At 37.2% G+C, this 27995-nt stretch overlaps 1 protein-coding gene across 5 annotated transcripts in view; it reads left to right on the top strand.

Annotated features, from left to right (window-relative positions):
• The window catches only part of syt2b (synaptotagmin IIb), a 59709-nt gene extending 32128 nt beyond the window's left edge, over window positions 1–27581 (top strand). The window contains exons 1-9 of one of the 5 annotated variants that reach the window (XM_083530490.1): window positions 305–632; window positions 8305–8547; window positions 9324–9484; window positions 12133–12264; window positions 13037–13204; window positions 15518–15685; window positions 15891–16008; window positions 16344–16477; window positions 23698–27581. In XM_083530490.1, coding sequence (XP_083386616.1) covers window positions 8331–8547; window positions 9324–9484; window positions 12133–12264; window positions 13037–13204; window positions 15518–15685; window positions 15891–16008; window positions 16344–16477; window positions 23698–23913 — 1314 coding nt within the window. In that variant the 5' untranslated portion in view covers window positions 305–632; window positions 8305–8330 and the 3' untranslated portion in view covers window positions 23914–27581. Of the gene's footprint in view, window positions 1–304; window positions 633–7207; window positions 7578–8304; window positions 8548–9323; window positions 9485–12132; window positions 12265–13036; window positions 13205–15517; window positions 15686–15890; window positions 16009–16343; window positions 16478–23697 lie in introns of those variants that run through there. The other 4 variants (XM_083530492.1, XM_083530488.1, XM_083530491.1 and 1 more) reach the window with 4 other exon arrangements.
• Window positions 27582–27995: the final 414 nt, after the last annotated feature.

Below are 27995 nucleotides of genomic sequence, written 5' to 3'. Positions count from 1 at the left end.
CCACTGCCTTCTTTTACTGGCTAAAACAGTACAGTTCCAAAGGGCAGAAGATTTTACATATTTATCATTTAAGATTGTCCTCCAGTACCCGTTTGGGCGTAGCTTTCTGCATGCAGCAGTGTGTGAGCAGCATCCTAAATGAGGAGAGAGAGAGAGGCAGAGACGCATGAAGTAAATGAGTATTAGAAAGGAATCAAGGGAGAGCATGTGTATATGTCAGAGTGAGAGAGAGAATGAGGAGAGGTAATGAGAGGGAGAGAGCGAGAGAGAGAGAGAGAGAGAGAGAGAGAGAGAGAGAGAGAGAGAGAGAGAGAGAGAGAGAGATGGAGATGTGTGTGATACAGGGTATGGGTGGTGTGACAACATTGAGCGAGCTCTAGTGTGTGTGTGTGTGTGTGTGTGTGTGTGTGTGTGTGTGTGTGTGTGTGTGTGTGTGTGTGTGTGTGTGTGTGTGTGTGTGTATGTATGTGTGTGTGTGAGAGCGAGCTCTGCTGCAGTAGAGGGAAGTGAGGGGCGCTGCAGTTTGCTTTGATGGAAGAGTCATTGGGGGATGTTACCTCACCACTGAGGCATTAAGTCCACCACTCGTTTTGGATGGGTGGCTCAGACTGGAAGGATAGAACTATTACCTGGTAAGGGATTTCCCTTCTTTTTTTCCCATTCTTTCACTCTCTCTCTCTCTCTCTCTCTCGCTCTCTCTTTCTCCACCCTCTCTCTCCAAAACTCCAAGCTTGTATTCCACAGTCCCTTTGCATACTTTAAACAAGATTTGCTTTCTATTTGCCTAGGATTATTACATTTCAGACCTATACAGCATTTGACTGTTGTTGGTTTTTTTGTTTTTTTTTTTACTTTTGAACGAAATCATTGACTATTTTAAAGCTCAAGTGGAATCTAAGTGATAAAGATGTCACAGCTGATGCAGTAACGCTGACAAGGACTGTAATTAATTATGCACCTCACTAACGTAGCCGCAGTGCCATATCTCTAATAATGAGCCTGCTGCAAATTGGGGGAATGTACTTATCACTGCAAACTGTGCTATAGGGGCTAAAAAAACAAGGTTTTGTATACATTTCTTGTACATATTCACTAGGGCACTGCATTGCCGTCAATGAAAGCACCCCAGTGTTTGATGATATTACTCAGCAATGGATATTTTATGCCAATAGATTCCCTGTCGTCTACTCTCAGGTCTGTACAGTGCATTATACATGATACATACTGTAATATATTTGCTATACTCTGAGAGAATGGATGCTTAGAGAGGTGGAGCTGTTGCTCTGGGTTGAGGTGCAGAATTTTAGTGACTTTGTTTGACTGGGCTCAGATCGGTACAAGCAATTTTACAACCTATATTTCAAAAGTAACTTAAAAGTAACAAAAAGTTCACATATATAAGCCGATACACATTTCTGAAAGTGATTATGCTGAATAGGTTTGACAAAAACAAATCACAGTGGTGTGAGATTATGAATAATCAATTCAACGTTTTTGAATAAATGAAAACAGAATATCTCCATTTTTCCAACCAAGGTTTTACTGAAAGTTTTAATATTCGTTTATGGTGACTTATTTTACAGGAACTTGCTACAAATATGATTAGCATTTTTTATTGATGGTTTAATAATTATATTGTGTTTGTTAGTAAAACAGTGTGAACCTTTTTGCAGTATATTTACGTGTCATCCATTTCACTGGTCTAGCCAGTAACATATCTAATTCAGGTTAGATTTGACCGCATTTAAGTCCCATATCACTTTGCTATATTAGCCTACAATCCACCACAACATACAGATCTAGCCAGAAACAAAATGCCAGACCATTTTGATCATTTCCATTAATTATATATTACTGCACAAACAATACACATATAAAAAATGTTTTACTTGCTACCAGGCTTGTCTGCTACATTTATTACTTCAGATAATAGGAAAAATAGAACAAATCTCTCACTCTCTCTTGTTGTTGCTATTTAGACAATAACGGCTGTATGAGTTATTTTGAGAGGACAGTAAATCTATACTGCTATACAAGCTGCACAGTGACTACTCTAAAATATATCCAAGTCTCATTTCTATAGTTGCTGAAATGTGAGGGGTTTACTCACTTTTGTGAGATACTGTAAACAAAAATAACTGTTTCAGAAATGTCCTCTTCCTAAAAAATGGTAGAGTTCATTGATTTAGCCCAAACAAGCCTTCCATCGAATTGTGTTCAGTTTACTTTCACTGGAAAAGGCAACTGACCAACCACAAAACATTTCCCAAATCCAGCTGGGAAACACAAGATTAAACGACAAAAACTAAACGAATATATCTTGTTATGAAAATCTCATTGTGTAGCAGTGTTCAGAAATCGCTCATTGTGTAGTAGTGTTCAGAAATCGCTCATTGTGTAGTAGTGTTCTAAATTTTCTCATTGTGTTGCAGTTTTTAGAAGTTTGGAGACAAACACATGTACAGTGTAAAGTGCAGAGAGCTAGGTATGAAACTACATCAAAGACTGATGTATTGTATGACTGATACTCTACTATATTATAATATATTCAGGATCTCACCATATCTACTCCTAATGAATGCATTATCACTTCAAATGACCCACACCTTCCTTCCTTGAATATGCCTCACATAGAAAGACTACTTTTACTCATAAACACACTTCAGCTTAGTGGCTGGTTTAAAGGAACAAACAAACAAAGCAAAAAAACATTTTGGTGAACACGTACAAATTCAAAGCTATTAATCGTCATGTGCTGCAAATGTATGGAGTAAAGTTTTGTAAAGCTTAGATTTAATTAAGTAATCAAGGTTAGTTTATTGTACTGTGTATCCTTGCTGGAGTGCTCACTGCTGGCATGTATGCTTTTTATATGAATGTTCCTTACTTGAAAACTTTATTTATTGCTCACTGTGATGTACAATATATGGCCAAAAGGATGTGAACATCAGTCCATATGTGCTTTATTAACATGCCTTTTAGATTGAGTTCCTCTTTGCTGTTATAATAAACCTACAAATCAGACTACCTCTTCTGCCTCACTCGATAATGGTACATCGAAAACCATTGTTTTATTGTCATGTTTAAACAGGATTGTGTGTCACTTATTTCCAGCAAAATTGTTATATTGCAGTGTATAGACACCTCCTGTGCAATTCTAAGCTTTAAAATTTCTGGCAAAATCTGGGGAGGACCTACATATGGGTTTGACTGTAATGTGTATGCATATATTTTGGCCATATAAATGATGTCCTGGTCATTTGATTAGAGAAGCAGATTGAGGGGAAATCCTCTCTCTCTCATCCAGATGGTTTCTGTTTCACAGAGTAGTGAGAATATTTAGAGAGCAATAAGTTGTTTTTAAAACAGAATATACTGTATTGTACAGTTTAATACCTTTATATGATATTACATTTTTTAGATATTGTCTATTGTAGACTTTTTTTAGTGTAAAATGTGTAATATCATTTTTTTTTTCCTAGCAGAACAGGCTGGATTAAACACATTTGACTTTGAAAGACCATAGCAGTGCTGCAAGCCAGAAATTTAATTAGGTACAGCATGTCCTCTCTCCACTTGTTTTATGGTAGCCTTGCATTTATGCATTCTGTCACAAAAGGCATCTTTGGCTCTGTATCCTCTACTGTTTTCTCCAGAGGAGAAAAGATCTGCAGCTTGTTTGTGTCTGGTACGTGCTCTCGGTTTGGATAGGACAGTATCTCCCAGCCAGAATGCCAGGGCCCTACACACTGTACATATTTTGTTACTGCCATTTTAAAACACTGATCCAACTGGTTTTAAATAAGTAATTGTGCATCGTTCCATGAATTGATACACACTATGTGTATTTATGTAGATTAGGGACAATAATGGTGCATGAAGTACCTAAGACTAAGACTGTACTATTGGCTTCGTATTTTAGGAATTTCCTAAATGTTTTCCTTAAGCCATTACTTAACATGTTTTAATCTTTTCGCATTTTATTGAAAGAAATTTGTAGAGTGAATGCAATAATGTTATGTAGGTTTTGGATCTAGATGTAATCTAGTTGTGCAAATTGCACTGTAGGTAGGTGTGTAGAGCTTCAGAAGAATCTCTGTATTACTAACTCCAGCTTCTCTTTTTATATAGTTACCACAAATTATCATCTACCCCTTGTGGGGCTTTTTTTTTGTTGTTGTTGGCACGCTGCCACTTTCCTCAATCAAATGTTAATGCCGTACCCCTTGATTGAAAATAGTTTTTGAAAGTTCACTGTGTGCAGTACAGCTACTAAGGACATATTAAATACTTCAGCTGTTCCAGCATTTTATGTTCTAACAAGTTTGATTTTAAAAAATGTAGCCTTGCTTTTATATGCATAACTTTTAGATGTTAAATAAGGTGACATCTGTAGGGTAAATAATCAAATAGTTTTGGATTTGTGATTACTTACATACACCTTGTCTGTCATGATTTAGACAAATAGTTGGTGAATGTGCATTTCCTATCTAGAGACATCAGGGTTAATGCCAGTGAGTTTGGCAGCCTCATGGATTGGTTCTTTGCAATTGTCTTGCTTGATCATTTATCCGGGGCTGCAAAATTGCCTGTCTCCTAAACTCAGACAAATCACTTCTTCATCTCCCTGTCTTACTGTGGGAGATGGAGAAAAAAAGTGAAAGCTACATATGCTGTACACAAACTGTTTAGAATACAGTTTTTCTCAGTATTACTAGTGACAAGTTTAAGAGAACTGGCACTTTTTTTGTTACTGGTATGTATTGAGTATTAATGCTTGAGCCAGGTGCTTGAATCAGAAACATATGGTACAGAGCAGGAAAGCTGAATTTTTATATTGTCTAGATACAGCATATACATTAGATAGATAGATAGATAGATAGATAGATAGATAGATAGATAGATAGATAGATAGATAGATAGATAGATAGATAGATAGATAGATAGATAGATTGACTACAGTTAAATATGTAAATATATACAGTAAATATGTCAATGACAATGCTAATATGTGAATATGTGCGGTAGCTATCGAGTAAATAAAAGTACAACGGTGAATTACACTGTTTATATATATATAATGTGCAGACAGATAATATACAGATATATACAGATAACCTAGGACATATTTGTTAAATCTACATATATCTACAGTAAAGAGATGCAGACTATACAATATAGAATAGAATTAATAATTACTGACAGTTAAACATCAGTGTCTCAATGGTATAGTGTAAAATGTCAGCAGGGAAACATCCAATCAGCCAATTAGGTGGCAGCAGCGCAATGCATAAAATCATGCAGCTACAGGACAAGAGCTTCATTTAATGTTCACATCAATTATCAGAATGAAGAAATGAAGTGTGATCTCACTGACTTTAATTGTGGTATGGTTGTAAGTACCAGATGGTTCTGTATCGAGTGTTTCAGAAACAGTTGATCTCCTGGGAGTTTCACAGTCACCAGTCTCTAGGGTTTACACAGCCTGCCTACCATACATTTCCATCTTTTGGGCCATTTTTCCATGCATACAGAAATAGATAAAAGCCAGACCCCTGGTCTGTCAAAAGCACTTTAAAATACATATGACACGTCCAGGCCAGTGAGAAGCATTCTAATGAAAGTCTGTATAGGCTGATAGGATGTGAGAATGAAAAGGGCAGACTCATCATATTCTCTGTGCAGACAGAATGGTTAAAACAATAGGACGCTGTCAATCAATACCACAGCTAGACAGCAAATGTCAGTCTAACATGACAAGAATGCTCTGGAACAGTGGAGAATAGGGAATAGAAAATACATTTTGGGGGTAACAGGATCCTTAACACATAATGGGGAATGAGGGTAATAAATAAAAAACAAAAATTATCTCTTTATATATATATATATATATATATATATATATATATATATATATATATATATATATATATATATATATATATATATATATATATATATACAGTACAGACCAAAAGTTTGGACACACCTTCTCATTCAAAGAGTTTTCTTTATTTTCATGACTATGAAAATTGTAGAGTCACACTGAAGGCATCAAAACTATGAATTAACACATGTGGAATTATATACATATAATAAATAAAATAAAATAAAATATACTCTATCAATAATAATCATGCTGGATCAATAGCACTCGTTTCAAAAACAGTGTAACAAATGCGATCGCTCTGAGACTACTGGTTATTATTAATCTTGCGGCAGCTTTATATACAGTATCTTTATACTGTAGCACAGTTCATTTAATAGTCAGTTGCTGGCACACCACAAGCTCAAGACACACTCAAGTGTCGTGCAGAAGCCAGTAAGGTGCAGTAAAGAGCAATAGCCAATTAGAAACTCTGCTCCTGATGATAGTGTGGAGTTCACAAAAAAAATATAACTCTTTTAACTTTGTTTTTCTTATTTCTTGACTGTCTAGTGTGCTTTTTATTAATTTTTTTACTTTGCTTTACACTTGATAGCTTCTTTTTATGTCTGGCAGTGTTTAATATACACAAACCTAAATTGTACTGCTTAATATGTGCCTGTCTTGAAATTTGACTTGTAATTTCCACAGAAATTAATTGAGCTTATCAAAGCTACTGTATCTAAGTCTAACAAGAAAGAGAGGATTTAGCCATTGGCTATGTAGTAATAGCACTCTTATTCAATTATGCCAGAATTTCAGCCAAGCTATAACTTTTTTTTCTTCTTTCTCTTTACTTTTATGTTAATTTATATTGTAAAATCTATATAAAAATCTGCTTCAGGAGGTATTACGAAGGAGACCGAGCACTGTCAATTGGTAATGTATGGGGTCTGGGAGAGGGACGACGTTTAAGATGCCCATTCAATCTAGTTAATGGAACACTCTGGTTTATTGAGTCCTTTTCATAGGGATGACTTATTGACGTGCTCTTGTTTCCATGTACAATATAAGGGTGTATATCAAATGGATAGTTTTGCATTAGTATCTAACTGGGGTTGGCTCAGTAATGTTTAAATGTTTAAAAATAACATTCTGTAGTCTAAAATCAAATCTTACTGTAAACAGACTACAACACATGGAACATTATTCTTAGGGATATTATTAAAAACAAATTTTGACATTTAGTGAATGTGCTTTTATCTTTGCCCATAATAAAATCACTGTAAAGCACACCCTCCCATGGAAACAGTACATCAAATGCTTAGTGCAGAGGATGTACAATTTGTACCAGCTGAATTTGGTGATGAAATGCTTTTTTGAGCATAAAATTGGATTCAGGATAGTTTCCCCTATTAAAATAAATTATATATTATTATACTAATAGAATAGAATAGAATTTGTGTTGAATATTTGTCATAATATGACATTGTGATGGTGAAGGGTATACAGTCTTTTGAGGGAAAGTATAAACTTCCTACTTTCTAGCCGACTGCCATGGGCGGGCAGTGTTGTGTTTTTTTTTTTTTTTTTTTTAAAGGACAGGAGAGCTCTGTGCATTGTCAGTTTGGGATTATTTGAGAATGGTTATGTTTCACAGCTGTGCTTCCTTTTGAACTTTTTCCATTTCCAGCAAACCATTTGAATTAAGGTAAGTGAATTGGGGTTCTGACACGGTAGTCATGGTTGTGATAGCAGACTCTGTACATCGATTCCTAAACCAATCTATTAGACGTTCTGTGTGGACATATGTAATAGTATAAAGGATACATTTTCACTGCATCAGAGTAGTTTAAAATAGAAATATGAAAAATGGAACTGACTACCTGATTTATCACTTCAGTTTTTGGCATTGTCAGAAGAACAGATCAGATTAGTCAATGAAAATCTTCAATCTTAAAATGGTAAATTAATAATGCACAGATACTAAACATGACAAGCCCTTTTAAGACAAATGTCTCTTGGCATTTGTGGCTGGAAAGCTTCATCTTGTGTTGCCTTTCTGTGGTTTTCCTCTGTGCCGTGTCCCGGTCATTGGTCTTGCGTGGCTGCTTTGATACACATTGCCCAAAGCTCTGTACCTGTTGTTTTTATCCTTTTGTTTATATTGAGATCTGCATTTAGTTATTTAAAAAAAATAGACCCTTCGCCAGATAATGCGACTGTTGCTGTAGTATTATATTACCAATCTATATTCCGGCAGCTGCATGCCTCTTACCTCTCTAACAGCATACAGTATATATGTTGCTAGGAGTGTCAATGTACCATGTTGATTCCTACAAGGCAGCCATTTCTGTTCCAGGATTTTCTATCACATCGATTTCTGTTCATTCTACAGTCCTTAATGAGCGAGTTGCTGTGTTTGTGTTCTCTCCCAGGAACACTGAGTGCCTAGCTGAAAATCATGAAGTGGAACCTTTTCAAAAAGAAACCAGAAGCCATGGTGGGTCCTGAGCCCACAGGTTTGGGAGGAACCCACCCACCCAGTACCATGACCATGGCCCCTGGCCCTGCTATCTCCACCGTAGCAGATAACTCCACCGAGTCTGGAGGCTCTTCCATGGATGACATCTTCGAGAAGATCAGGAACAAATTCCTTAACGAGATCGAGACAATTCCATGTGAGTTTATCAAGATGTGTTTTTTGCTGATTTATCTTATCTTTCAATTAGCTCAACCTACTTACGGTATCCAGTGTGCTGACCAAACTCTCTGGTGCTTTTAAATGAATAGAAATCTTGTGAATTGAACCTATTATCATTTTTTTAATAAAACAAGGACGAGGTATGTTTTTTAGTGGTAATTTAAGGTAACTGGACATACAGTGTTTTCTTTAGGACTCTATATTTAGTTGATGGAAAATTGTCCCAGCTATTTTTTTGCCCTACGCTGACATGGTTAGGAAGACACTGTAAGTAGCTTATAAGTGGCGTCACACATCCTCATTGCCCATTGTACTGAAACTGATTTGTGTGCTTGTCATTGTGCGATTGGTATCGGACCAGTCTTTATTCAATTATAGCAATTCCGTTTATAAACTACGTTTATAGCATTTGGTAGATGCTCTAATACAAAGCAGAAGCGCATTGTAGTCTCCTTCAAAAACACATCCGTGTGCTAGCAAGTAGGTCAAGATCCAAGAATACTGTTAAACTAACACACTTTTAGTGAGAAGTTAGTAGAAGTTAATATCACAACAAAAACAGTGTTTCTTTGTTTCTTGTTTTGTGCTCATGTGATGCTTAGTGTAAAAGTTGCTCTGTCTCTCTCTCTGTCTCTGTCTCTGTCTCTCTCTCTCTCTCTCTCTCTCTCTCTCTCTCTCTCTCTCTCTCTCTCTCTCTCTCTCTTTCTCTTTCCATCTCTCTCTCTCTCTCTCTTTTGATGTAATATGTTGCAGTGCCTCCTTGGGCGCTGATCGCTATCGCAGTAGTGGCGGCACTTCTCATCGTTACCTGCTGCTTTTGCATCATCAAGAAATGCTGCTGCAAGAAAAAGAAGAACAAGAAAGGAAAGAAGGGCAAGGATGGCTTCAACATGAAGAATATGCAGGGTGGAGATGTATGTAAAATGAAAAGGGTCTAACCACCAAAAGACCAACAATAAAGCTAAAATGTCTGTTTGTATGATGTGCTGAACAAGAGACACTCCTTATGTATGACTACTTAAGTCCTGTTTCTTTACTGTATTCACAGCGATTTATAGTTAATCACATAAAACGGCCCAATTTAGCTCAATGGTTCTGGCCACATATGAGCCTGATCTGAATGCATCTGATTTACTGCTGAGTTGACAAGAAATACTAACAGATGTGTGTGAAAGAAAAAGTCCATCCAGCCATATTATTTTGCTATTTCATTTCCTGTGTTTGTGAGTAATGTGGGTGTTGTATCTCATTGTGTTCTCTGATGAGAAAAGACACACTGACAAAGCAGTGAAAGACTGCCAAGTGCTGTGATGAGACAAGTTCAATAAACACTTCCAAGCACTTCTCAAACTAATCGTGTAAGTCCTCCAGGCTAGTACTCATCTTTAGGAACGCAAGCAGAGTTCCTTTTGTGTAGTGTGTCTTTTCTCACACTGGTGTTCTTGGTGTTGATGTGGCTCTCTCTCTTTCTCTCTCTGCTGTCTCTCATTCTGTTCCTGGTGTGTGTATTGGGTTCATCCTCTTTCTCTCTCTCTCTGCTCCCTTCCCTCCTGCTTTATGTCTTGTGTGTGCGTGCCACTTTGCGTGGCGCTCATGGCTGGCGGCACTACGGTAGGTGAACGGACGAACGGCTCAGCTCTTTGGCCGCCGAGTGCTAGCATATGCCGTGCGGGGCAGGGGCTGAATACCAAATGGCTCCCTGTTGAGCATTTAGTGCACTACATACGGTGCAGAAGCCCTGGCTGTGTCCAAAACTTCATAATACACTGTTTTGGGGATAGCAAATAATTTCTTTGGCCTATGTAGTGTACTTTATTTCGAATAAGGAGCCATTTGGGATTTGGTTACGGGTTTGGCGGAATGACCATTGTAACTTCCTTGTTTTGGTTTTTTTTGACAAGAAAGCAAAACAAGAAAAAAACAAAAACAAAGGAAAGTTACAATGCAATGATGAATTGAAAAATAACGACCAGAGTCGACTTATGATATGTGAATGAAATAACTCACTAATACTGGCAGGTAATTGATTTTTGAGTCAGAGGCAACCCATAAGACTTATAGTGGATGCATGTGTTAAAGGGCATAGCTATTTTATGGGAAAATCCTATAAGCATAACATTTGTCTTAGAATAACTCTTTTTAAAGTCAGGGTAAAAGCAGAGCATTAAATATGCAAATAAACAACATTACAGTATCTGAGGAATTTTAGCATAATGCTGTGCCCTTTAATTTGCTGCTATAGGAAGATCAATAGGAATGGGCTTGAGCCTTGCAATTTTTTTTTTGGTGGCACTCTGCTAGGGACCCTCATAAGCAACACTGAACTCGAAATCATCTTTGTATTTCACAGCACACTCATAGTCCTACAAACAAAATCAAAGTACAAGAATATGTACATTTCATAATGGGTTCTTGAATTTTCTTCACTTAAATTTGATTAAAAAAACATTTTTGAAGTTTGAATCATTTATGATGGCCTTCCGTTTTAACTTTCTGCAACACATTCTTTCCAAAAAAAAAGTTACAATATTTTTCAAAAATATTGCTAGTGAAAAGGTACAGTTTTTAATGTACGCTCACATGAGAACAAAAAATGTATACATCCGGCTTTAACTCTAGCTTTATAAATGAAATAAATCTTAAATCAAATCAAGACCTTACATGTAATGATTCATTCAAATTGCAAACATATCATGCTATTTACATTCAAAATATAAATACACCATTATATCAATATACCAAAGTTCCATAAAGGTTCTTTCTTTCTAAGTATGGTCACTGTTCAAAAATAAAGAAAGAACGGAATTCACATGTCAGCACTTTAAAATCCGGAACTAGCACAATTGCATCTATTTCACTATAAAGCACTTTTGCTCACTGGTTATTCCCGTGAGTATTACTGCACATCAGTGAATTAGATCATGCTCATGAGAAAATGGGCCAGGCAGGACTAAATTATACACAGCAATTTCTAGGCCTATTACCTTTCATTTGGTCTTGAAAACATAATGGTGTTTAATAATGAACATGAATATGAATGTAAACAACAACAGCAAAAACATATCTTTCAGCATTGTAAGTAGGATTGAATGGGTTTGCTAGTGATGTAGATGAACAAAACCAAAACATATTGTCTGATATAACTGATTGCATGGATTAAATACATGATTTAAGTACTAATGAAAAATATATCAGCTATGCTTATAACCCAAAGCTCGGTGCAGCTAGCTTCCATTCATGGCTAGTTAGAATTTTGGGTGAATTATTTATTGTACACTGTAGATAGAAATCTCTGTGCAATTTATACTGACCATCCATTGAAAAATTGTCACCAAAAAGAAATTGTGAGCTTAAGTCATTTGCAACACCTAGCCCTGAATGACTGCATTGGTACAAGGCTGCTGGTTCAGGCGTATGGTTAGGGGAAGCCTGGTAGGAGCACACTTACACCCTACTGCACCAAAGAGGCTAACAAGAGCCCAGAGCTTGTGGCATGCTGCCGACAGGAAGCATAAACATCATCATCTAAAACTGTAATCTAACACCATGCTTCCTCCTGCAGAAACAACAGGATGACGACGACGAGGACGGAGAAACTGGTTTAACCGAAGAAGAGAAAGAAGAAGAGGAAAAGGAACAGGAGAAACTGGGCAAACTGCAGTATTCGTTGGATTACGACTTCCAGGACAACAAGGTGCAGTTGATTCTCTTTTTCTTTACTAATGACCTATCAGGTATCAACTGCTCATTCATGCAATTATCAAATCAGCCAATCCATGGCAGCCGTACAATACACAAGATCACTTTAGAGCTGAATGGTCATATCAGACATCAGAATAGGTAAATCATCACCAAATCTCACTTCTTCCAATCTTCAATTTATTCCTGCTCTTGGCTGAAAGAAGTAGACCCTGATGTGGTTGTATAAAGTCGTAGCCTATGATACTCAAGATTTGAAGTGTTGTACATTTTGAGATAATTTTATGCAGCCCCTTGCTTAAAGAGAGGTCATGCGAGTACCTTAGTATCCCAGTGAACTCAAACAAGCCTGGCCATTCTTCTCCATCCTCTCTTATCAACATGGTGCCTTGCACACAGCCGTTTGTCTGGTGGATGTTTTGTATTTTTGCACCATTTGCATGTAAATGCAAGAGACTGCTGTGTGCATGAACATCCCAAAGAAATCAGTAGTTTCTGAAACACACAAACCGCTAATAATCAAACTTTTTCTTTATTCTGATGTTTGATATCCTGAATTTATGGATTGGGCCACTGCCAATGATAGGCTGATTAGGCATTCAGGTGTATTTAATAAATTAAGAATACATTTATATACATATACACACATGTATATATTATAAATGTTATTTATTATAAAGTATAGAAAAGTGATTTAGGACTGTTCTTTGATATCTATTTTATTTTATTCTCTCGTTCTCTCTATCTCTCCTTTCTTTTCTGTCTAGCTGACAGTGGGGATCTTGCAGTGTGCTGATCTGATTTCCATGGACTCCGGAGGAACTTCAGACCCTTATGTTAAACTCTTTCTCCTCCCTGACAAAAAGAAAAAGTTTGACACCAAGGTGCACAAAAAGACACTAAATCCTGTTTTCAACGAGACTTTTGTTTTCAAGGTATGTTTTTCTATTTTTTATTGTAAATTTTTTTTTTTCATTCTGCATTGGTAAACTATGAAGCATAACATATAGATACAAGTCATGTAAGAAACCATTGCCTAATATGTAAGTAAGGGTACACAATTGCTGCCGTGTTTTAAGATCTGAGATCTAAGAGAAAATGTAGATTTGCATGACTTCATATCTATTATTGAACTCTGCTAATGCAGTGAATTAACCACCTGGGGAGCTCCTTATGCTTCTAAATGTCCTACAGTAAAGGAGAACAAAAGCTTTTATACTTACTATGTATAGTGTACAGGGCTTAAATTAGATGTGAATTTCCCAAAGCACCCTCCTATTAACGTTCTACGGATAAATCTGTGGCAGCCGGGAAAATCTTCACATGGTAAAATCCCGTCATTTTCTACCATATTGTGGTTCTGAAAAGCACAATTCTTTCCAGATATGTAAGATATTTCTTTTTTGCACATATACTCATACTCATCCAGAAATGTAAAATAATAGCCCCCTCTTTAATATATTTGTAACCTAATCCAATTATAGAAAACATTTCTGTACAAGAAAGAGTGAATATGATCCCAACCACTATGTCCCTAAAGATACTGGAAAAAAAATGTATTTGTACCTGCCAGTGATGTTTTCTAGACCAGGAATAGTCTAGTCTCTTAGGATGAGTGAATTAACTCTATGAATGCATGCTATGGTAAGAAACATTGTCTTTGTTTGCCCCACAAATTCATTCGCACCTCTGTGAAAATAAATGAAAAAAACCCTGATTTTTACACACACCTTTACCATACTTCTCATTGTCTGGACCACTAAAACCAGCATGTTTGTACTTGCATTTAACTAGCAATATTTGAAACACCTTTAGGCAGACTTGACCGCAATTACCACTGCATTTGATAAACTGTCTGAATGTGTAGTTTAGGGGGAAAAATTCTACAAAAAACTAAATTAAATGTTAAGTGAAATGAATCCATAATGTCATTTTCATATTTGATATAGAATAATTTTTTCAATAATTATATTGTTAAACCAGCAGCCAACATAACTACATGTAAAAGGTTATCCACATATATCATATATTGTTGTCATTAGTCGACTGCCGGTAGTCACTAATTAGCTACACAGGGAACAGAAGGGTCTCTGGTGTTTGGCTGTGCAGCTCAAAGTCACTGCCTTAAGAACCGATCTGGGACAAAATCGATTCCTTCATCTTAAAAACATTGTTGGAAAGTGAGAAAATCTGACTGCACATACTAAAATAGCCTTGGGGGAAAAACAGTAAACAAGGCAGCGAGGAAATCAAAATGAGGATATAAGGAAAGAAATGAACAAACAGAGAGAGAGAGACATTTCTTGACTAATTCTGATCTTAGTGTTAGCAACCAACAATATCATAATTTTCATATCATAAATAATATCCATTTTGTTCAGCCAAAGTAGATAATGATGTTCAGTTAAGTGTAGTTTATCTATTGACACATAAACTGTATTTCTGTCATTTCTTCCTGATAGAAACGAGCTTGTGAGTTGCATAACCATAAGCCAGAGTGAAATTAGAATTTTAACACATGATTTCTAATGCAGAGAAATATTAAGCAGGTCCTTACTCACTGCTGAATGTAACATCCGTTGACTAAAAGAATAACATTCCCTGCTTAATTATCTTTTTTTAATGTTTAACAAATGATCATTGCCAAGTGCAGTCATTTGAAGACGAGTCTATGTGAAAGTGTGAACTTGTGCCGGTGCTGATAGTTTAACTGGAGGCCTGGAAAGCCCATGTGTTTCCTGTTTTTCAGAAAGATGTACTGAGCCATTTTCAGATTTTTGTGGTCATGACTTTTTTTTTTTTAGGAAATAATTGTCTACATTAAGATTAATCATGGACAAGTAAAGGCATAATACCCTGACCTGCTGGTCTGACCTATCAAGGTGGAAAGTGATATGGACAGAAGGGGATTGGAACATCTAATTGTTTTGCATGAAAATACTTTCAATAATATTGACATTCATGTAAAGTTCAACATTTTCAACAAGTTCAACAAGTCAAGTGGACAAGATTTTACTTTTTTAATTAATTATATATCACCAAACTTAAGTCAAACTTAGTCTATTAAATATTGATACTGTTTATTATTATGTATTTAAAGGTCTGTTGCCTGCAGTATGTTAATATTTTACTGTTTGGTTTATTGTTGGGGTTTGGTAATAATGTTTTTGAATTTGATCATAAATAACAATGGTTCGTGGGTTATAGGTTTAAATATATGGCCTTTTCCTGATGGTTTTCCTCTTTAGGTCCCATACCAGGAGCTGGGAGGAAAGACTCTAGTTATGTCTGTTTATGACTACGATCGCTTCTCCAAGCATGACATCATTGGTGAAGTCAAACTGCCCATGAACACAGTGGACTTGGGACAGCCCATTGAGGAATGGAAAGACCTGGAAAGTGCTGAGAAGGAAGAGGTGAATTGTCTGATCTATCACTATGACCTTCTTTTGACATATATTGTAGTTCGTACATTGAAAATTAAAAGGAAGTCCACTCTAACACCTTTTACAGTATTAGTGACTAACAGCCCAGAAAGATAAGGAACCATTCAAGAATCTCCTCATATATTTAGTGCTTGTGTGTGCACTATTTTCATTTCCTTTACTTTGGACTCTACAGCCAGAGAAGCTTGGTGATATCTGCATTTCACTGCGATACGTCCCCACTGCCGGTAAACTGACTGTCTGCATTCTGGAGGCCAAAAACCTGAAGAAAATGGATGTGGGTGGACTCTCTGGTGAGAAAACTCGCCTAATCAGGAAACTGACCCTAGAATAAAGGACATTTCTTATATTACATTTAGATGTGATTGTTGTATGAGGAGATTGTAATCAGTAATGAAGCCTAGAATGGTTTCAGGAAGTCAGTTAATCTCTCTAATCACAACATATGGCTTTATAATTACTTTACATTAAAGATAAGCCAGAAGGTGGAAACAAACAAGAATTTTTTCAGGCGTGTTCACATTTCCTAATTTCAGTGAATGAAGCATGACTGAATATTTTGTTTTGGATTCTGAAAAATAATGTGAATAATTCAGTAAATAACTGTTTTGGATGACCATCTGGCCAGATCCATATGTGAAGATCCAACTGCTCCAGAATGGTAAGCGTCTAAAGAAGAAGAAGACCACAGTGAAGAAGAATACACTGAACCCCTACTACAATGAGTCTTTCAGTTTTGAGATCCCACTGGAGCAGATGCAGGTATGATCAAAATTATTTTCATATAAATATATTCTCAAACCCAGAGCCGCTGTACCACAAACAGAAAAATACTGATGTTTGGAATAGAATTTTCCTATGAGATGAATAAAGTGATCTATCTATCAGGAACAAATGATCATAAATAACTACTCTGAAAAGATGGAGAACAGAAATTAGGCTGAGACCAAAATGTTTTGAGTCCAGACAATATTAATATTTATGTTGATTTTCTGGGTGCACTATTCAGATTATACAAATTACAACTGCATGTAGTTCACGTCTGTGAGGTTTCCTTTCTCAAGTAGATGTGTCTGGGGTTGTTTTATCCCTAGGTGTCTAGACGACAAGTCTTGCCCTTTAAGCCTGAGACATAAAATGAGGACTGAAGAAATAAATTTTTCTTTTTTTTTTTTTATGTCAAATGTATTATGATGCAACATAAATGCAAAAGACAATTTTGAACATGGAAAATGAAAAAAAAAAAAATGAAATGAATGAAGATCAAACATCTAATAGGTATCTAGAATATTGTAAAGATGTTGCTTCATGAATAGTCCTAATTGCAATGATCACATAACTCACATGCAGATTTGGTTTAAATTGAATTAAATGGCTTCCACTCTTATTATTCAGCATCTTATAAAATAACACTTAATTCAGCAAATAGTATAATTTTGAAGATCAAGTAATGTGTTCAAAGTTTATATCATTAGATACAGCATCAGAAGACCTTAGTATGTATATTGGTGTAGGAGGAATTGAATGGTAAGATGGAGCATGTCATGTGCAGGAATTTTTTAATACATGATTGGCTGAAATAAGTAACTAATGTAGGTTATGGATTTAGAAATGATACAGGCAGATTTTTCAATGTGGTTTGAGTAAGCAGTTGTATGTTTCTGCCAAGATGTTGATAAAAAAAGCTTGTGGTAAGTAAAGTGTGGATGAAATTTTGACCATGTTTCACATTTTAGGTGAGTGCTCAAATGTCAAAATGAAAAAAAAAACAAACTATTAAGTAAAAAAGGATAAAAACAAAAAAACAATGGCCAGGTTTTACACCACAGAGTTTGGGTCAATATTGGCCAGGGCAATGTTAAAGTAAAGGTCTGGATATTTGGAATTAAAAGATTGAGAGCCATTATTAGTTATAAGTTAGATGTTAGTGTACAAGTTTCGAAGGTTTGCATTCATCCAGGTTTTGCAGTATATCAGGAGTATAATATATAAAATGATGTGATGGATTGTGCATACACACATGTAATTCTAGAGTATCATCAACAAAACACTGCAAAGAGATTGTGAGATTGTGAGATCACTGAATAAAGCTAAAAACAAGTAAATAACAAAAAGAAATGCTGGAACAGCTGAACTCTGGAGAATACCTTGAGCTACAGTAGCTTGATAGATTTTTGTTGGCTGATTATAACAATGTTTGTTAATGGGTTTTGAACAGGGTAAAAGACAAGTCTATAACACCTACAGCTAAAAGCTGGGAATTGGCAATGTGGTGCTGCACTGCATTAAAAATGAGAGAGAATACTGATCTTTAGGGAGTCAGCAGCGAAAAAAAACAGTACCAGTGATACTGTGTTCTTTCAAGTTTTCTGGTTTTTTCATCATATGTACAGGAAAAAGTCTGTTACACCATACAATGAAATCTGTACTTTTTAAATCCTTCAAGCAGCCTATGACAAATTAGGACACAAGATATAACATACATTTACAAAGTTATGATGCAAATGCAAGAAACAAATGTATGTGTGCATGAAACAAATGTATAAACCTTTTAGAAAGGCATGTGCAAAACCCTGCAGAGGTGGATTTGGTCCATGTTGGTATCCCCATTATATTTGGGATATAGAGTGAAAAGTATCTGAAATATTACTGTATTATTATTCTATCTATTTAAGACAGTTTGATAGATAGATAGATAGATAGATAGATAGATAGATAGATAGATAGATAGATAGATAGATAGATAGATAGATAGATAGATAGATAGATAGATAGATAGATAGATAGATAGATAGATAGATAGATAGTGAATACATATAAAGTCTATACAAGTGAAGAGATGTGTGAAGTGAATATGCTATAAAACTATAACCATTTTCTACACACACCAGTAAAGGTCGATTAGAAACAGGGAGACAGAAAGGCTGGGTGATGAGATTTCTTAGAGATGGTTTCGACAATTGAGGTTTTGATGTTAATGAGATGCTGGAGGCATGTGGTGATGATGGAAAGGAGTTGGGACAGAATCAAGCAGGTAGGAAAATGCATTAGGTCGAGTGATAAAGATCGAAAATGGTGCTTGGCAGCATATCATTGTGTGAAAGGGGGACTCCATGGAGACACTGATGAGGTTTTGCTAGCTTTGCTAATTTATTAACGAAGCTGAGAAAAGTGGCACAGTACTCAATCGAACCAGAGAAGGAGGCTGAAGGAGTTTTGAAGGAGTTCCATTGATTACAAAGGCAAAATCCATCACAGAGTTTAGGAGTTAACTGTCATGGTATTGCAACTTTCTTGTTAGACTTGGAAATAAGGTGGGGGCTATGACCGTGATCAGAAAACTCAATTACAGAACAAGAGACCACTGAAGCATATTAAGTTGAGAGTGTGAATGTGTGTAGAGAAAATGAACATGCTCCATCACATTAAGCAGAAATGGACATTATTTTCAGTCGACAAGTGAAAGATTGTATCAACATGGAAGTTAATTTTTTTGTAGTACAAAGAGTAGTTTGCTCAATTCAGAAAAAAAGTTTATGGGTTATTTTTAGGTGAGTGACAGAATAATAGGATCAGCAGTACCAGTGATTTGAAAATGGCATTATTCTGGGCATTATTATAAATAATAGACAAGGGAATTTTCTTTCAATCTTAACCTCACTGAATAAATCATCCATGTCTTAGAATAAAAAATGAAAAACAACATCTAACTGTCCATATTTGATGTATTGTAAATGTATCGAAGTGGTGGTTTTACATGAAAAAAAGTGATAGCTAAGTGTCTCTGCAGTGGGTAGTGAATGCAATGGGGGGTTCCTGTCATGCAAAAAAAAAAAATGCTGGGAATAATATAAAAAGTATTGTTAGGCATTCAAAGATAAATTATGTGCATATACTATATATGTGCCATACTGCTATAGCGAAACACTGGTTTCTCTAAACCTAGCAGTAAAACTGAGTGATAGGGAAGGCAATAAATAACCATTCGGCAATTCGGTTTACAACATGGCAACAACTGTGTGTAGTTAGAGGACTTGGGTAGGTAGACCACATTAAAACCAGTTTGAGTTTTAGAATTGCCATGATGTTAAGCAAAAATTCTTTTAACATTTGCAGAACATTAGAACAATTATACACCAATGTGTGTGCACGGTTCTTTAGCTTTGATAATGAGAAAAGGTACATCAGTAATGATTACTCACATCAGTAAAAAAAAAAAAAAAAAAAAAACAATACTGTGTAATCCATAATGCTTGCTGAGCCGGAACTCTTTATATATACATAATCTGTTCAAGTCATGAGCCTATGCTGCTAAGGCATTGATTTACCACTGGAAGTTACTACTGTTAAATACAAACAAGTCTGCAGCATGGCTTATCTCACTTTGTTGAAGGTTGTTGCGCACTGTGCCATACCTTTCAGAGAGAGAACATTTTTAGGGTCAGGACTTTTTTTTTTCCTGAACTCTCCAAACAGCTTATCAGCAGGAGTCAGTTCCAGAAACCAATACTGATAAATTTGTGCTATCAGCTGGGACATTAACCGGAAAGGGATACCATGCGCAATAATGCAATCTGTGAAAGTCCTTTCAGCTAAATGATTGTCTGGCTACAGGCACATTTCAGAGAGATGCCTTGGATATAGCAGGTATGTCACAACTAATAGTGAGTAGGATTATACCTGTGCAGTTGGGATGCCACCATTATTCTTGGCCCCTCTTTTATCCTCTTCCCTTTCACCAATGTACAACAGGGATATAAGTATAGATATATATAAGAGATAGCTGATATGATGGAGAGGAGAAAGGTAGATATGTTGTGTGTTCAGGAGACCAAGTGGAAAGGGATTAAGGCCAGGAACATTGGAGGTGGGTTCAAACTGTTCTATCATGGTGTGGATGGAAAGAGAAATTGTGTAGGGGTGATTCTGAAGGAAGAGTACAGTAAGAGTGTAGTGGAGGTGAAGAGAGTTTCTAATAGGGGGATGAACGTGAAGCTGGAAGTTGATGGGATGATGATAAATGTCATCAGTGCCTATGCTCCACAAGTTGGCTGTGAGATGGAGGAGAAGGAAAGATTCTGGAGTGAATTAGATGAAGTGGTAGATGGTGTACCTAGGAAAGAACGATTGGTGATTGGAGCAGACTTTAATGGGCATGTTGGTGAAGGGAACAGAGGTGATGAGGAGGTGATGGGTAGGTATGGCCTTAAGGAGAGGAATGTGGAAGGGCAGATGGTGGTAAATTTTGCTGAAAGGATGGAAATGGCAGTGGTGAACACTTATTTTAAGAAGAAGGAGGATCATAGGTTGAAGTATAAGAGTAGAGGAACTTGCACACAGGTGGACTATGTTCTATGCAGGAGATGCAACCTGAAGAAGATTGGAAACTGTAAGGTGTTGACAGGGGACAGTGTAGCTAGACAGCATCGGATGGTGGTCTGTAGGATGGTTTTGGTGGTGAAGAAGAAGAGAAGGAGAGTGAGGACTGAAAGAAGAATAAGATGGTGGAAACTAAAGGAGGAAGAGTGTAGTGTGAGGTTCAGGGAAGAGGTCAGACAGGGGCTCGGTGGTGGTGATGAGGTTTTGGGTGATTGGGAAACTACTGCAGGAGTGATGAGGGAGGCAGCTAGAAAAGTACTTGGTGTGTCATCTGGAAATAGAAAGCAAGACAAGGAGACGTGGTGGTGGAATGAGGAAGTGCAGGAGAGCATAAGGAGAAAGAGGTTGGCAAAACAGAAGTGGGATAGACAGAGTGATGAGAAAATTAGGCAGGAGTACAAGGAGATGCAGCAGCAGGTAAAGAGGGATGTGGCGAAAGCCAGGGAAAAGGCATATGAGAAGCTGTATGAGAGGTTGGACACTAAGGAAGGAGAAAAGGATTTATACCGATTGGCCAGGCAGAGGGAACGGGCTGGGAAGGATGTACTGCAAGTTAGAGCAGTAAAGGATGGAGAGGGAAATGTGTTGACTAGTGAGGAGAGTGTGTTGAGAAGGTGGAGGGAGTATTTTGAGCAGCTGATGAATGAGGAAAATCAGAGAGAGAGAAGGTTGGATGATGTGGAGTTGGTAAAGCAGGATGTAGATAGGATTAGTAAGGAGGAAGTGAGAGCAACGATTAAGAGGATGAAGAGTGGAAAGTCGGTTGGACCAGATGACATACCTGTAGAAGCATGGAGATGTTTAGGAGAGATGGCAGTGGAGTTTTTAACCAGATTGTTTAACAAGATTCTGGAAGGTTAACGGATGCCTGAGAAATGAAGAAGAAGTGTGCTGGTACCGATCTTTAAGCATAAGGGAGATGTGCAGACCTGCAGTAACTACAGGGGAATAAAGTTGAACAGTCACACCATGAAGTTATGGGAAAGAGTAGTGGAAGCCAGGCTGAGAGAAGAGGTGACCATCTGTGAGCAACAGAATGGTTTCATGCCGAGGAAGAGCACCACAGATGCCTTATTTGCTTTGAGGATGTTGATGGAGAAGTATAGAGAAGGACAGAAGGAATTGCATTGTGTATTTGTGGATTTAGAGAAAGCGTACGACAGGGTGCCGAGAGAGGAGCTGTGGTACTGTATGAGGAAGTCAGGTGTGTCAGAGAAGTATGTGAGGGTGGTGCAGGACATGTATGAGGACAGTGTGACAGCAGTGAAGTGTGCAGTAGGAACGACAGACTGGTTCAGGGTGAGGGTTGGACTACATCAAGGATTGGCCCTGAGCCCTTTCCTGTTTGCAGTGGTGATGGACAGGTTGACGGACGAGGTCAGACAGGAGTCTCCCTGGACTATGATGTTTGCGGATGATATTGTGATTTGTGGTGAGGGTAGTGAGCAGGTTGAGAAGAGCCTGGAGAGGTGAAGATATGCGCTGGAGAGAAGGGGAATGAAAGTCAGTAGGAGTAAGACAGAGTACATGTGTGTGAATGAGAGGGAGGGCAGTGGAGTGATGCGGTTGCAGGGAGAAGAGGTGGAGAAGGTGGAGGAGTTCAGGTACCTGGGGTCAACAGTGCAAAGTAATGGAGAGTGTGTTAGAGAAGTAAAGAAAAGAGTGCAAGCAGGGTGGAGTGGGTGGAAAAGAGTGACAGGAGTGATTTGTGATAGAAGAGTATCTGCAAGAATGAAAGGGAAAGTTTATAGGTCTGTGGTGAGACCTGCGATGTTGTATGGATTAGAGACAGTGGCATTGAGTAGAAGACAGGAGGTGGAGCTGGAGGTAGCAGACCTGAAGATGTTAAGGTTTTCGTTGGGAGTGACGAGGATGGACAAGATTAGAAATGAGTTTATTAGAGGGACAGCGCATGTAGTATGTTTTGGTGACAAGGCAAGGGAGGCGAGATTGAGATGGTTTGGACATGTGCAGAGGAGGGACATGAATTATATCGGTAGAAGAATGCTGAGGATGGAGCCACCAGGTAGGAGGAAAAGAGGAAGGCCAAGGAGGAGGTTCATGGATGTGGTGAGGGAAGACATGCAGGTAGTTGGTGTAAGAGGCAGATGTAGAGGACAGGGTGGTATGGAGACGGATGACCCCTAATGGGAGCAGCCGAAAGAAGAAGAAGAACATTTTAGAAAACATATATTGTAAATTGTAAGTATGTCTGTATTGAAATGAGCTGCAACATGCTCTTTGGGTGAAGACAGCAGTATCCATTGTGTTCAGAATACATGGGCTCACAGACACTCATGATTGGTTATTGTCTCTGTGATTGAAAGGGGAAAGAGTTTAATGCCAGCCTCCTCACCCAGAGAGAACAGCAAATTTTGCATCCTTGGCTCCTGGCCTCAAATAGGTTTGATTTAATCAGGACATGAACTTGTGATCTCTCCATGTAAGGGACAATTAGGGCACAGTGAATCCCATTTTATTACATTTTATGCAGGAGAAACCATTTTAAAACCATATGACGATATGTTAATCCACACATCTCACCATGTGCATCATAAAATTAAACATGCTTGAATTGCTATTTTCTTTGTCTCGTTACCTAGAAAATCCTTGTGGTGGTCACTGTCTTTGACTACGACAAGATTGGTAAGAATGATGCCATCGGAAAGCTCTTTATCGGCAGCAAGGCCTCGGGCACGGAGCTGAAGCACTGGTCCGACATGCTGGCCAACCCACGCCGTCCTATCGCTCAGTGGCACACCCTGAAAGAAGAAGAGGACATAGATGCCACACTGGCTGGTCTCCATGCCAAGAAGTAACTTCACCTTCTTTACAAATTCAACTAATCAACTAACTTCCCTTCTTAACCCATCCACCCCAACCACCACTGCATGAAAGCCGACCAACCACTGCCCATGCCTACTCCAAATAAGTTTCAGAAATAATGTACCTGACTTTGTACTTTGTACTGTACTTGAAGTCAACATTGCTGAATGTGAAAACTCCATGCCCCCCCCCCTTCAATATTATCATGTAGTATACACTGAGTGGATGCGAGGTTAAAGAAGACATGTTTTGTCGTCCCAAAGCAACTTTTAATATCTCATCCCATGCTCCTGCAACCGAGCGATATTTTCACATGGAGTCATATCGCTTTCATATCCCCGACATGCCCTCTTCATTTTCTGTGGTCAGTTACCATCAACATACCAAACTAATTCAATGAAATAATAACAATGCGTGTATATAAGAGCAAAAAAAATGCTACCTGATGAAATATATACAATTTTATGTTTTTCGCTCCCTGTGTAGCAACGTTTAATAAGTTGCAGTAAATTATGGCTAATTCACTAATTAATTCACTAATTCACAATTCAGTTATACACTGGTAGAAATTACCAACATATCACCACGAATATTATGGTAAGCCTTCGTTGCAATCAAATTGTTTACAACGTGTGTGTAAATTAATATCTTAAGTCTGCTGGGTGTGAGTTTAGCTTTTACAAATCTAAAGGTTAAATTTGTTTATGAGACGAAGGAAGAAGCAGGGCTGCCTTTAGTTTTGTTCTTTTTTTTTCCACAGCGTTGTTGAAAAGTCTAAATTTGACATAATATAATCCACTATACCTAAACCCCCAAAATCGGCTGTTTATTTGGTTTCTGAGCTTTCTTTAAGGCTTTCAGAAGAGATTCTCTTGGTGGTATTGCCTTACTTAATATTACCTAAATTCATTCATCTCAACATCTCCACCATTTCACCACATAAACTGACCAAGAAAGCTTTGTGAGAACAAATCAATTCACCATCAATTAGCATTGGTATGAATTCACAAATGCTATTGAATCCATTTTCCATTCTTTAATGGTGTATACCAGTAAATCACATTTAAAGCCGCTGGTTAGTTCACTGCCTTTGTTTGTTTGAAGGAACTTTGCCTACAACCGCAAACAAACCCATTTAAGCGCCATTCGATTCCCAAGACATTTGACAAATAAAATGCCAAAGTAATAACGCAGGTTTAATGGGAAGGGACGCAGTTAACCGGAGATGTGATAAAACCTTGTCTCATCTCCGTCCTTTTATGTTAGAAGGGGAAAAAAAAAAAAGGAAATAGGCCACACTTAGTTCAGTCCATTGATGGGCACTTCTTTCCCTTTGCTCTCCTCTAATTGTGCTGTACATATGCATTGATAAACTTTGTTAATACAGCATGTGTCTATACTTGATGTACATAGAAGCATGTTTTGAAGATAGAGCATATATTGTGTATGTGTGGCATTTGTCATTTTGATAATAAAACGTAGAGGAAAAAATACAACGACTGCACATTTTATTAAATCCCCCCAAAGCGGGTATAGGAATTTATGTAAATTTTTAGCTGAAGATATAAAGCCTTTCAGGTAACTTTATTTATTTATTTATTTATTTATTTATTTATTTATTTATTTATTTATTTATTTATTTATTTATTTATTTCGATCTGAGGAGTGCTACTCTGAGCTGTGTGCAATTTCAATGTCTTGTTCTGTTTTATTCAAATGTGCCATATTATTGTGCTTGCATTTGTGATTTGGTTTTCTTATGAGCTTATCGTGCTTTCTTTCTCATGTTTTTTTGTCTAGTTGAAATTTTTGTGTTAATTTTTTATTTTTTATTTTTTTGTATATGTTATGTCTTGCTAATATGTTGTGTGTGAATACAATATATTTGGATTGTTTTTTTTCTGGTTAAAGAAATCTGTGTGTATTTACAGTAAGGACAGCTAAGTCAGAAGCCATATGTGTGGTCCCTTTTCCACAAAACCTTATAATCGTAGGACAAGAACGTGTACCTCACTTCAGTGACAAAAAAAAAACCAAACAAACAAAAAAAAAACCATACAGATCACACACTCTTTGTACATCTCTTTGATTCAGAAGTTGCGAAAGGAAAAAAAAAAAAAGTCTGTCTGTTGAAAGGCAGTGTAATATTTTCTTTCTTTTCACATACAGATCACAAAGTGGCAGGACTCAAATCACACTAAAGCCAGTTCATGCACAGTTCATGTTGTTAGTCATAGAGTATTCGTATGTTAGTGTTAGCTACTGTATCTCTACATCAATGTATCCAAAACGAACTGGTGATTTGGTGTTTCACATTTAATCAGTACACAAATGCTTGCAAAAGATATGATTAGTACAACAATTACAGTTCTGGTGATCTACATGTAACAGTGGCATGATTTTATTATGCAATGTGTGTCTATGTTAGTGTATGCCTGCGCGTGTGTATGTGTGTGTGTGTGTGTATGTGTGTGTAAAAAGGAGTATTTCAATTAATCAAGGTTTGAAGTTTTTCCGGGTGGCTAAAAACATTAATGGGTGTCTTATAATTGAGGAGAAAAAAATCCTATCATTATAGATTATTAAAACAAAACTGTTGTTGACTGAACTGTTAAAAGCCTGTAATTCAATGTGACGTGTGATACTTTGTTTTTTATTTCTTTGAGTCAGTCTACATATTACTTCATATAGGAGTTACACCATTATGTTTGGGCCTTTTTACAAGTTTAAAATAGGGACAGTTTCATGTCTGTCACTGGGTGGGGGAAGTTGTGACGAGCCTACTGTGAATTAACTTTTTTTTTTATGTCTAACTTGTGTGTATGGCGTGAGTACGCAACTCCTAATAGGCCCTGTCTATGGTATCACGCTTACATCATGAAATGTTTAGCAATGGAGCTATTGTTTGTTCCATCTTGAATGTCTTGTTTTGTTTTGTTTTTTAAGTTCCACCAAAGTCACATTTTTTGTCTCTGGAACATTTGCTTTAACGCTGATGTGTGCTTTTTAAGTCATGTCCAACTGCTTTGGACTTTCTGTGCTGCTGCTTAAGATGTTGCAATAGAACCAATGCAGAAAAAAATGTCTTCATGGTTTTTTTTTTTTTTGTGTGTGTGTGAGACCATGATTGAAAAGCTACAGGGGATCATTACACCCCTGCCAAGCAGACAACAAAATCCCAGTCTTCCCTGGGACACTGGATGCCAGATGACTGGCCCCTTGCCCATGCTGAGACATTTAATTTCACCACCTTTTTTTCCCGGCCATGTTATCGGCAAACACTTTCCCAACGCCATAATGTCGAGACATCGTGCTTACTAACATGATCTAACACACTCTTGTTCTCTGTGTTCATTTCGGTGAGAACCACGTAAAGACGTTTCCAAAGACCCGCTCGTCCTCGTTCATTGTGTCTCGTGTAGAGGTACCTGTTTCAGTGATTCCTTTTGTGGATGCTTTGGCATGCTTTTATCTCTTACGGAGGATCCCATTTACCATCAGAAGATAAAGCCTTTGCTACTCCTGTAGGTTATTGTCATTCTGTAAACCAATAATGTCAGTACTTGAAGAGATACCAGCCACTAAAAAAAAAGGTCTACATGCAAATTCATTCATTGGTTATCAACTAGCTAATCATATGAAATAAAGCCTTTTAAATATCTTTGTGTGGAGTAGTCTGTCCAGTCTCGACTTCGAATTCCTATAAATGATATAGCCTCAAGAATTTCTTTTCCAAATGCCTGCAAAAAAAGAGAGAAATACACTCGGAATTGTATTACATTACATGACATGACATGACATTACATTCAGTAAATATATGGTCTAATGGAATTTTAGGATTAGAAATTTCAAGTCATGCTTGAGCAAGTCCCACACTGCAGTTATGAGTCATCTATTTAAGATCATCTATATAACGTATAAACCACCAAAAATTAATCATACTTTTTTTTTTTTTTTTTGCACTACATTCACTTTAATGCAGTTTTACTAATTAGAAGTCTATTATCAGCAGACTTCCTGGAATAAAAATATGATGGTCCATAAAACTGGATTGAGACCGGATTTAACCAGTTTT

Source organism: Silurus aristotelis (genome assembly GCF_946808225.1).
Source record: "Silurus aristotelis genome assembly, chromosome: 2".
NCBI classification, from domain to species: Eukaryota; Metazoa; Chordata; class Actinopteri; order Siluriformes; family Siluridae; genus Silurus; species Silurus aristotelis.
This window is presented reverse-complemented; position numbering and strand designations above follow the sequence as displayed.